Source organism: Camellia sinensis, chromosome 11 (assembly GCF_055761805.1).
Source record: "Camellia sinensis isolate YWXY chromosome 11, ASM5576180v1, whole genome shotgun sequence".
Lineage (NCBI taxonomy): Eukaryota > Viridiplantae > Streptophyta > Magnoliopsida > Ericales > Theaceae > Camellia > Camellia sinensis.
In genome coordinates, this window is record NC_138971.1 from 99073206 (window position 1) to 99086014 (window position 12809).

General features: G+C 39.1%; 1 protein-coding gene across 1 annotated transcript; it reads right to left on the minus strand.

Moving 5' to 3' along the window:
* Positions 1 to 9156: 9156 nt before the first annotated feature.
* LOC114299232 (uncharacterized) lies at positions 9157 to 10762 on the minus strand. The gene is made up of 2 exons (XM_028243922.2): positions 10397 to 10762; positions 9157 to 9901 (listed from the first exon to the last, which is right to left on the minus strand). Exons 1-2 carry the CDS (start codon positions 10583 to 10585, stop codon positions 9596 to 9598), a joined length of 495 nt encoding a protein of 164 aa, XP_028099723.2. The 5' UTR covers positions 10586 to 10762; the 3' UTR covers positions 9157 to 9595.
* Between the last annotated feature and the right edge of the window lie 2047 nt (positions 10763 to 12809).

Below are 12809 nucleotides of genomic sequence, written 5' to 3' on the forward strand. Positions count from 1 at the left end.
CTAAAGCTAACTCTTATAGAGAACAACTCATGCTGAAAAGAATCGCTTGTTTTATTTGAAGAAAGAAAAAATTACACGTCTTTGAAAAAGAAAGAATAAAATAACTTGAGATTGGCCGTGTTCCATGGCCTAGGGATTGCTTTGCCGTCCTTGTCTTGGTGGTATGCCCCTTTGTCTGTTAACCAAACCACTTTGTAAGGACCGTCCCAGTTTGGCCTTAACCTGCCATCTCCTGGTCCTCCACTGCTTTCCGATCCGCCGCTTTTCCGACATCTGCGAATAGCTCATTACTCTCCGGTTCTTCCACCGAATGAACATATCCTTTGGCGGCGCGGCTGCCATTTGCCGTGACGAAGCATTGCTTTGACATGATCTGATCTCCATAGACTTCTTCAATTATGCCGGTGTTGTTGGGGAACCGCATTACTTGGTGGTAGGATGACGCCACTGATCGCATGGCATGCAGCCATGTTCTGCCTAAGATGATGTTGTAAGTGGAGGGGACCTTCAATACCCAGAACTCCACTTGTGTTGTCACGGTTCCTGCTCTGACTGGAAGAATGATTTTGCCGACGGGCCATTCTGGCATGGAGTTGAACCCAATTAGGGGAGATACGGCAGGTGCCAAGTCTTTGTCTTGCAGCTTCAATTGCTTGAATGTCTCGTAGTACATGATTTCACATGAACTACCCTGGTCAATCAGAATCCGCTTGACGTCAAAATCCTTGACTCGGAGAGTGACGACCAGGGCATCATTGTGGGGGCAGTAAATTCGTTCCAAGTCTTTGTCAGAAAAAGTCATGACGTTTGTTGCCTCCGTCTTCCCTTTCTTGGTGGCTGGTTGGGCACTTAGTACTTCTCTAAAGTGTTCTGCCTTTTTGATCGATCCCCTGAGCTCGCATACACGCTCAGGTTCAAAGACTCCATGTATGACATTGATGACGCCTTGAGGCGGGGCGTCTATTGGCATTCCATTGGGGTGGTTATTATGGTCCTGGGGGGCTGGCTGCGTCCCTCCTTCAATGTACTTATCCAAGTGTCCTGCTGCCACCAATTCTTCCAAGTGCTGTCTCAGTGGCGTGCAATTCTCAGTTCGGTGCCCTTTTTCTTGGTGGAAGGTGCACCGTGATCTGTCGTCGTAGTCTTTCTGGGCTTCTCCTAGCTTGGCTGGCCACTTGACGAAAGGCTCATCTCTTATTTCGCTCAGAATCCGATATATTGGTTTCTTGAACACCGTGGTTATGGCAGTGCGAATTCTTAGCCATCTTTTGTCTGGGTCTTCTCCGTTATCTCGTCTGCCACGTCCATTTTTGTTACTTCGGTCCACCGTATTAACCTTTGCTGAGGTTTTCTTTTCTGGTACCGTGGCCGCACTTGTTTTGGCTTTAGAACGTGCGCCATCTTCTTCTACCCTGATGTGCTGATGCACTCTCTCCATCAGGGCTTCCATGGTGAGGGGTGGCGTCATGGTAATTGAATCCCTTAGTCGGTTCCCTACTGGTAGGCCTCTTTTATATTGCGCAATGGCTAGATTGGTGGGGCAGTCTCCAATCTGGTTGAATGTCTCCCAGTAGCGACTGTTGTAAGATCTGAGAGTTTCTTTCTCACCCATGTCGATGGAGAGTAGCTGGTCTATCTCCACCGGTGTTTTAGTATTTGTCCGAAACCTTGTTACGAATGCTTCTGCCAATTGGGCCCAGGAGGCTATGCTACCTTCTGGGAGCTTTTCGAACCAAGTCAAGCCCAGGTCGCCCAGACTTGATGGGAAAAGTATGCACATTAAGGCCTCGTTTCGCCTGTACACGGCCATGACTTGGCGAAAGTGGCTCAAGTGTGAATACGGGTCCGTCTTCCCTTCATATGTATTGAACTTCGGCTGAAGAAAGCCTGATGGTAGGGGAGCGTTTTCGATCGCTGGGACAAACGGCGAAGTCTGTAGTCTTGCCAATGCTTTGTCCGCTGGTTCGTAGGCCGGTCGCGGTATTGGCATTCCAACCTCGACGCTTCCATGCGTTCGAGGAGCCAACCGTTGTAGGGCCGAAATTCGGTGTGGATCCCTTGCCCTGGCATCCTCCTTGCATCGTGCTTTTTCTTCTAGCACGGTTCGTAAGTCGGATGACCTGGGTAGCTCGGTTTGTCTGGATCTGGTTTGGTGTGAATGTGAAGGCCAATACGTACTTCCTTCAGTATATGATCTTTCGGATCTCGTCCTCTCAGACCTGGAGTGACGAGTTCTTGAAGATAAGGAGTGAGTGTCGCCTGTCCTGAGGCTTCTGCTCTCTCCTTGGGAGGGCGTAGTATTCCTACTACGATTCTCTGAGTGGCGAGGGGGCGTTTTATGCTTGCGCCCCTCTCCTGTCGCCACATCTTTATTCTTCATCTGGCGTTTCAAGGCCTCCATGTCCGCCGCCATCCTTCGAATTAGTTCATCTTGTTCCTTCACGCGATCTTCCAGGGCTTGAGGATCAATCCTCCTTCTTTGTCTGTCAGGACTCTGAGAGTGTCGAGGGCTGCTATTCCGCCTTCCCCTGCCACTCCTCCTGGAGTTATGTTGTTGGAGTTCCAACTCCGCCATGGGAGGGACGGAAGGTAATCCTTCTCGCCTTGCGCCCCCCTCTGGAGTTAGTCCGTCGACGGCGGACTGCGGTAGTTCTTCAATGTGTGCCATTGACTTGAGAAAAAAGGAGAAGCTTAGTCAAGAGGTTTTGTTCTTGTCTGTTCTTCCCACAGACGGCGCCAATTGTACGGGGAGGAAATAATTCTCCTCGTATAATCCTGTTGACCAAGTCCACGCTCCTCCGTACGACGTCGCTTTGTCACCTGAAAACACAAACGTGAGCTAGCCGGCGGGTGTGTGCCGGAAACCTCTCCGATGCCTAAGTCAGAAAACTTGACAAATAGACAAAGTTCTAAGTTCTCAGAAAGATTGTGTTCAATTACCTCCTCCAAGGTGTTGCTTGTGAGCTTTTATAAGTTTCGTACGGCACAATCCTAGTAGGACTTGTACTTCTCCATGCAGAGTCCTCCTAGGATTCATTCTCCTAAGGATAATGCTTATCCTTTTGCACCCTCCCCCACTGCTTAAACCAAGTGGGATGGTTTTTTATATGACCGAACTTCCACGTGACCGAAGTAAAATTGGCTATACCGAGCCACAGAGGGCCGAACTATACTTAGCTCGGTCTGCTCCTCCAATTGATTACTTCGGCTGCCCTGTTTGACCTTGATGTGCTTAGTTCAAACTCCCAAGTAGCAAGTTCTGACCGTCCCAACCGCTGTATGTCGCGACCGGACTAATTCTGAAACCGGTCTTCCCAGAACGTACTGCGGCCGGACTATCTCTGAGACCGGCCTAACTCCGAGTTGTCTCCGGACCGGAGTGGCTTTACTCTTCCTTGGACCGGAGTAATCTCACCTCCTCGGGCCGAAGTAACTTTGTCTCCTTAAGGCCGGAGTAACCTTGCCCCTAGGCCGAAGTAGCCATTACGGCCTTTTTACTTAGTCCTTCGCGTTTTGGGCCTCGAAGCCAAACTCGGAGCTCGGCCCAATTTTTCCCAAAAATTACCCTCTCAACACCATATACACACAAAACATAAAGAGAAGTGAATCTGTTCATCATCAACAGCATCATCATCATCATCATCATCATTATCATCATCATCATCATTCATAGATCCAGATTTGTGGCGGTAGACGACAAGGATTTTAGAGGAGTGAATCTGTTCATATAATTCATATCAGCATGTGTGTGTGTGTGTGTGTGTATATATATGTATATGTATGCACGCACAGTCGACATTGTGAGGAGGTCTAAAATGGACGGTGGAGTTGGAGTCGCGAAGATGGTGGCGCCAAATCTTCGCTAGATCTCTAGTTTCACTCTGAAACCCACTTCATGGTGGCGATCTGATCAAATGCGAGGCAGCGTGGCGGCGAGGCGACATTCAAGCAAAAAAAGAGAGGACCAAGAAATGAAGAAGGATCGGGAATCGAATGAACGACGAGGATGAGCCGAATCTACGAAGGTTGACTTGTGTGGGGGGGACGCAAATTAGGTGAACAAACCAGCCGATGAAGAAGAGAAACGAGCCCAGGACACCGACGACGACGATAGAGGAAGAGGATTTGCGGCTGATTTGAGATTTTTAGCCATGGTGACGCCAAAGAGGAGGAATGACAACTGTAAGACCGCTGGTGAGAGAGAGAGAGAGAGAGAGAGAGAGAGAGAGAGAGAGTTTGGGAAATGAGAATTGAGAGAGAATCATAGATATATATATATATTATGGGTATTTTGGTCATTTTGCGAGAGTTTGTCCTTATGGACAAAGAAAATCAACGCTTGGACCTTTGGACAAAAACATTTCAATTTTGGACTATTGGCGTGAGCGCCCTTTAAAAAATTGTTTGATATGTACTGAAATTTAAATACTGATTCAATTAAGTTATTTGATGTATAAAAGCTGTTGGAGTCTGAAAATAATTAAAATTTTAACTTTTTATGTTGAAATATTTAATTAGATATTTTTATCACACTAATAAAATTGGTAAAAAAATATTTTAATCACAATTATAAACGTTATATTTCAAAATTTAGTGGTGTTCTAGACTTACCTTTGGATGCTTCAATAGACGAAACTGGATTCCCAATAGATGAAATTGGATTCCGTAAAGTTGTGTTTGGTTCATACATTTGGGGAGGGATTTAGAAAATGAAAAGAAAACAATGTGTGAAACGTAAATGAAATGTAGTTATATTTGATTTTAGAGTTCATCTATGTTAGCGTTTGGTTTGTTTTTCAAAACTTTACTCTATTTTTAAATCATGATTTGAATGAAATATGTTAACCAAACATATTTTTAAAATTCAACTCAAAATTACTTTCAAAACCTCTCCACTTTTTTTTATTTTTATTTATTATTATTATTCAATCAATCAATCACTTTTTCTCTTTCATCTCTTCTCTCACATTCTATAAATACATTTTTTTTTTACAAAAAAATAGTAGGAAATATCTCAAAACTGCCTTTAAAACTCATAACGGAACAAATTTTATATTTTTAAATCATGATCTAAAAATTTAAAATTCAAAATTCAATTCCACACTCAAATTATAATTTTAAAATTAAACCAAACAGATTCAAATCTATGAACCAAACAAGAAAAGCCAAGACACGGTGAGATAGTTTTGATGAGAAAAGCAAAGATGGGTAACGATGCTCTGAGTTATTTCGGAACGAAATCAGAAGTAAAATAAGTTTTCTAAATCAATGAGCGCATCAAGTGTTAAGTAATAAGTGGATTGTTTTTGACTGAAAATTTTAGTCATTTTTTAAGTGAGAATTAATCTTCTAAGTGATATAATATATGTATAATCAAACTAGATAAATTAAGAAATCAGCTGAATTAGGCAATGAGACAAACTTATTGGATCAACATTTACTTAAGTTTTATACCATTTTAAATGGGATCGTTTTGTTGTCTTTAAGAGCATGAATTATTCTATGGGATCAAAAATTTCTTTTTTTCAAAATTATTATGATTGAAAACAAAAATAGTTATCAAAATTTTGTTATAATGAATTTAATTTTTCAAAATCTATACTAATCACTTTGAATTACAAACTGACCATCGAAATACAATTACAAAAGAGAATATGATGCTAATACAATATTGCGAACTCAAGTTAATTGTGTCTAACATCTAATTTTTAAAGCAATTTGCAAAAATATATATATATATATATATATATATATATATATATATATCTTAAAAGGGTACAAAAATACTTCGAAGTGTTTACTTAAATTTGTACAGTTACTCATCAAAATTATTATTTTTTTGTAACTTCTTTTTGAATTAAAAATATATTTTTAAATTAGTTTATGGGTTTTTATTCTTTTACAAATTTTTTTTCCTTCCCATTTTTACTTAAATGTACATTTATACTTTCACTATATAATTATGCCACATTTACATAAAGAAAGTTTCAAACGCAATTCGTGCATAGCATAGGAAGAAAACTAGTATTATTTGAAATTGGTCCATGATACCAACAATCTGAACACATATTGATTGCAACGGTAATATTATATTATGCAGTGTCATTGGCCAATATAAATTTATACAATCATTGTTTCCACTAACCTTACCATATAAATTTAGGAAAATGATTGAGAGCCCTAAAAAAGTTGCCCCTAATACCCCTAATTTCCAATTTTGGAAACTGTTTTTTTTTTCTTTCTTTTTTCTTTTTTTTTTTTTCTTTCTTTTTACCCGAAATGGAATTTCGAGCCATTCGGGGCTCTCCATTTCGGGCCCTCGATCACCGCCCATAAATTTATTACCGTGTGAGTAGTCATATCACTATTATAAATATTTATTTCAACAATTGACATTGTACCCAAAAACGAAGGGGGAAGCCTTCTAACATAGGAGGTTTGGGGATGTAATTTTGAGTAGGACCACATGGGTCTAGGATCTTGGATATATGCCATGACCTCAAGGCAAGGTGCCATGTGGCGCGATAATATTGGCCGAGATTGTGGTATTGGTCAAACCTCAATTAGAGTATGACTCCTAGGTTGTAAAATCTCAAAAGGGATGTGGCTCCTAAGTTGAGTAAGTATGAGATTTTGAGGAGATTAAACCTAACCTAATTAGAAAGAGGAGTTCTAGATAAAAAATATCAACAATGATTGGTACCCCCAGTTTTCCCCACCCCCCACACACACATGGGGGTTGGTTATTGGAAAAAAAAAAAAAAAAAAAATTTGTTGCCAATCAGACCCCACTGGGGTTCTTAGGGGTCACCCCCCAGTGGGGGTCTGAAACATTGTGCAAAAAATATTTGCTAAGCAAATAGAGTCCTAGATGAAAAATGAATCCTAAGGTTAGCCAAGTCACTCCTATATAAAGAGCACAATCCTATGGATTGAGATACGTATGTTCTAGTAATTGATTATAATTTTCAGTATTTGTACTATTGAGTATTCTCTAGAGAGAGAAAGTCACTAACTTAGTCTCAGGTCGGATGAGACACTGACAGTTCTATCTTGCAGATTCATCTCTCAAATACCAATTACAACCTTTCCAAATATTCTGGAGGAGGTAATCTTCTCAAATTTGATTGTGTGGTCAGATTTTAACACACAATTTGGATGTTTGTGGGAAACAAGAGAAAAAAGTCAATGATGATGCAAAAAAAACCTGTCAAGATGGGGAACTAGTCCCGAAGAGCGAAGAACAAAAGTAATGGTGATGTTGATGTTAAAGAACATGCAAAGAAGGTTGCAGAGAAGAACTCACTTGATAGGTAAGCAGATTCAAGATGAGAAGAGCTCACCCTAGTTGAGTAGAACTCAGAAAGAGAAGAGCTCACCCGAGGTGAGAAGAGCTGAAATGAGTAGAGTCTACCCGAGGTTAGAAAATCTTGATGGCAAGTGATGTTTTTAAGTAAATGGTAAAAGTCAAAACCGAGGTAACGAATACATGTTTCAGTGCCACTACAAGAAAAAACAATTTTGGCGACCACCTATTTTTTTTGGTCACAAATAGTCCACTTTCTGCGACTAAAATTTAACTTTTGGCGACCACAATTTTTTAGTCGCGGAAAATCACCCTTTGGCGACCAAAAAAAAAAAGTTGGTTACGGAAAGTATACTATTGGCGACCAAAGGCTTTTTTTGGTCGCGGAAGATCACCTTTTGGCGACCAAAAAAAAAGTTGGTCGCGGAAAGTATACCCTTTGGCGACCAAAAAAAAAAAGTTGGTCGCGGAAAGTATACTATTGGCGACCAAAAGGCTTTTTTGGTCGCGAAAGATCACCTTTTGGCAACCAAAAAGAAAAGTTGGTTGCAGAAAGTATACTATTGGCGACCAAAAGGCTTTTTTGGTCGCGAAAGATCACCTTTTGGCGACCAAAAAGAAAAGTTGGTCGCAGAAAGTATACTATTGGCGACCAAAAGGCTTTTTTGGTCGGGGAAGATTACCCTTTAGCGACCAAAAAGAAGAGTTGGTCGCGAAAAGTTATGGCGGGATAAATTTTAAAAAAAAGGATACTACTATAATTACATGCTATTTTTTTGTTTAGGCATTAAAAATTTTATAAAATAATAAATAACCCAATTTTTATGGGTTATATATTTTTATTTCCAAACATGAACAAGAAGCATGTTATTGGCAGAGTGGATTGGTGCATGGTGACTCTTTGGTCAAGAGTTCAAGTACCAGGCAGCACAAAAGAATTACATTTTTTGGGTCAAGGCGCTGACTTTTGGTGACCAACTTACATTTGGTCGCTAAAAGTTTACTTTTCGGTAATATGAATTGGACTTTCCGCGACCAAAAAAGTTGGTCGCAAATGGTCACTTTTAGCGACCAAAGGCTTTTTTGGTCGCAGAAAACTATCTGTGACGAGGCTTTAGCGACCAACTCGCGACCAACATATTTTGGTCACGAAAAGGTTTTAGCGACCAAATATGATACTTTTCGCGTCCAAAATGTTGGTCACAGAAAGTGTTTTTTCTTGTAGTGTGCATTCGAAGGAACATAAGGATGCTCAATATTCGGACAAGCCGAATTGACACGAATGAAGTTAGGTTCTTGAGTTGAGATAATATACCCTTTGAGGGCATTGATTGGAGTAATGTTCACATTGGGCAGCATGGTATCATGACATGCTCACGTTGAGGGGCATGAGAATTCAAAAGATGAAGGAAAACAATCTCTGTTAGGGGCAAATCATGAAGACAATTGTGTTTTCGAAGTGGTTGAGTTCAGTCAAAATGAAGAATTTGCATTCCTCTAGAGTTCTCAAGTGCAAGGAGAACTCAGGGACAATTGTAGAGATGTATTTTTTAGTAAGACAATGTGGGTCCAAGATTTTGGGTACATGGTATGAATTCGGGTCAAGGTGCCATGTGGCATGATAGTATTGGCCGAGGTTGTGGAATTGGTTAGATTTCAGCACACACAAGAGGCTATTGTTGTAATGTAACAAAACGCTTGTACGAGAATGCTCCAATAACAAACTAAAGCAACCCACCACTGAACACAACTTAAGACTTGATACATTAGAGACAGTTTAGTAATCACATTCACTAACCACTCAATTAGAGTGCTTACAATTATTACCCATAAGCACACATTTAATATTATAGAGGGAGAAAAGGGGAAAGGGAGAGTTTTATTCGTCTTATGTATTTCGCTATGGCATCGATGAAATGAGCAATGTTGCATTTCAATTTTGATACAACGTACATGTAAAGAAGCTCAAAATCTTATGCTTTTTTTGACGATTTCTTCCATCCGAAAGGTTGAACATGCTTTGGCCATATGTGGTTTTCATCATATTTAGGAGGAGAGGAAATTGTAAGAAAGCAAATAGAGTCACTGGTCCAAAGGACATTATGACCATTGGAGTAAGAATCAGAGGTTTGCTTTCTTGGAAAAACATGAGATATAGGGCAGAACCGAAAGCTATAATAGTGGATGTTATAGAGACAAACAGGGAAATTAGGCCAATCATTAATCTATGGGGCAGGGAATATAGAAAATCAATTGCTGCATAGCGTGTAGTGAAGATGGATAAAAAGATTAAGAATGTGGAGATGGCGAGTATAGAGCAACTGCATTTGATATGGCAAATATTGTGAAGTTGGTTCCCTCATATAAGATTGGGTGGCCTTCAGGATTGTTTCCCCCTGGCACTTGAATGGCTGCTGAAAATGCTATTGTGCCAATGATTGTTGTTGAAACAGTGCATGCACTTGCTAGGCTTACAATCCATTGTTGTTCAGATTGGATCATACGACGATGGTCCTCTTCAAATACCATCATAGGTGTCTTTCCATCGTGGTTCATTGTTGTTGTTGCCTGCACCGGCACAAGCTTTTCTAGTTCCTATGCCGTCAAGTTAGTTTGGAATGAGAAAGCAAGTTCATGGTGCATTCCAATAAATAATAATCATGCATGCACAGAAAAATATCATTAAAAAGTGCACAAAAAATGTTCAGATTTATTTGGAGCACTAGTATTTATACTTTCCTATGCATGTAACATTACTGGGTACTGAAAGCTAAAATAGTTGACGAAATTCTATAAAAGCAAATGACACATAATGAAACGAAATAATTGCATGCTTCTATGATTCATTTGTGTCCCCATAAAAACTAGACAAATTTTGTTCCATATCCTTTATTTCGCTGCAAATCAATAATTTCTTATTTGTTATGTCTTGAGCTTCCCTATAGTTTTTTTTCCTCATTTTGTCATTTTCTTATGTCAAATAGTAGGAGATAAATAACAACTCTTGTTTGTAGGGAATTCAAGAAAAAAAAATCAAGATGTAATATAAACTCGAGAATGTTTTGCCTAGACACAAAACAAATGTATTACCTTGTACCACTGCACTTCACGTTGCATTTGTAAAACTGCACTAGAAATAACTTCAAGTTGTGGCTGATATGGCATTCGTCCAACCAAGTGCAAGATATTGTTGCCTCCATTGTCTACTTTCAACAATAATTTTTTACGCACTCCCACTTGTTGAATAATGAAATTGAAAACATTTTCACGACGGTACATGACTGCAAGATGGAGAGCAGAATGCTCCTCTTCGTCTACACAAGAAATTGCATCTGGAAATACCACTAAGATCTCTTCTACTATTTCTTGAATCCCATTTTTTGCCCCTAATAGAAAGGCCTTTTTTAAGGATTGATGAATAATCTGATTTATCCTGAAGTTCCCAGCAAAACATTCTCACAAAAAATTTTGTGCGATCATGCATTGATTTTATCTCTTGAATGTGCTTGACAAGTGGCACTACAATTAGAATAAAGTAAGTTAATAATCAAGTTTTGTGTGCAGTTAGTTGTAAGTAGCTATCGCAGAATTTCAACTATCTTTTGAACCATTTTTTGAGTGTCAGTTGCTTGTAATTTACGGCGAACTGTGAAAGAAGCAATCCAAACTAGTTAAGAACTAATAACTGACTTTCACTAATATATATATATATATATATATAAGCAATCCAAACCAGTTAAGAATTAGAGGACAGTGTCAAACCTGTTGAGAATTAGAGGACTGTGCCAAGGTGATAGTGATAGTGGAGTTCATACTAATTGGACATAATACAACTGTCAGCAAGTGTACATGTAAATTCAATTGAATAATGATTGTTTTCTATCTTAAATTGTTATGCCCTTTGTTTTTGTAATTTTTGTTCTTTGTTCTTTGTTTTTGGTTTTGTTATTACTCTTAAAAATATGTGTTTTATGTCATTTTGGTTTTCCAAGTTATATTTTTTTTTTTTGTCAATTTTGTCTCGAAACTTTCATATTTGAGTTAAATTGGTCCAGTTTCAATTGTGCCATCTAAATTACATATATAGTTCCTCAAATATCTGTTTTGTGTCACTTTAATCTTCAAAATTTTAATTTTATCAATTTCTTCCCTAAACATTAAGTGTGATCACCGCCTTGTTAATCACCCATTCCATTCTAGTATGCTTTTTCATGGGTTTGCGATTGATATATAGGCTCATAAGGCTAGGCCGGATTGACTTTTTAGTTTGGTTTATTAAATGGGTCAGACTTAGGAATGCTACCTGCATTAATATATAAGGTTGCCTTATACACGACTATCCCATAAAGACGGTAGTTTATGGACAACCAATTACTGATTGCCATATTAGCTTTCAATATCTCAAGAAGAGAAAATTTGATAGACAAACATACCCTCGCTTACACTGGATCATCTCCCTACCTTTCTCTTTGCCTTATCCATCGCTATCTACCTACATCCCCCCTCTCCGCCTTAGCTCTACCCCAACCACTATCACCGCCAGAGATCAACACCACCACGACAAACCCTTCGTCAACACCAAATCTAAACCCACACCAATACCCCAAACCGACCATTACTGCCACCAACAGACTACATTGTTGGATCCCAAACTCAAACCCAAACCCAAACCCAAACATATACTCACTGTATCTATTATTGATTTATATTCTTCGTCAAATTGATAAATCATTCATCAATAGTTATCCCAAGCCTAAACCCAAACCCACCATTACCAGTATCAAACTCACCATTGCTGAATTCGCTAGAGAGAGCGAGAGACGGGATAAATGAAAAGGTACAGAGGTGAGGTGAGGTAAACGAAAAATTATTGGTTAGTTGGGGGCACTGTTATACTCTAGGTAATCACAAACTCGCATACCCCTTATATTTTTTAATAACCTAACATAAAATCGTAAAATTGATCTCTTCCACTAATCACACATATGTCGAGCGCTATTATAATTGACGTGCAACATTATGATTGGCTACCCATAAACTGTTTAGTTTACAGAATAGTAGTAAATAAGTTATTCTCTTAATATATACAGGAAAGTTTTATAATATACCCACTTGTGATTTTTGGTTATGACATTGTGGTTTTATTTATAACTTGGTTATGACTCGATTTTGACTAATTGTGGTGTTAGTTATGACTAATTGTAATATTGATTATGGCATGTTAACTTGGTTATGACTCGGTTATGCTTGTTTTTAATAGTTGTGGTTAGGGAGCAAAATACAATCAAGTATATACTTTGAGAATCATATATGTTTTTCATTTTTAATTTTGTTAAGGTTTTATGGGAAATTTTGAAAATATTCTAGCTCCAGTTAATTAATGTGGACAGTGTGAACTGTGGGATCATTTAAAATCACTGTATGGGTGATTTTCCGACCACACTGCCCGCTTAGTAATCAACTGGAGAGCATCGGCAGAATAGATGGCTTCAGCTAACCTGTA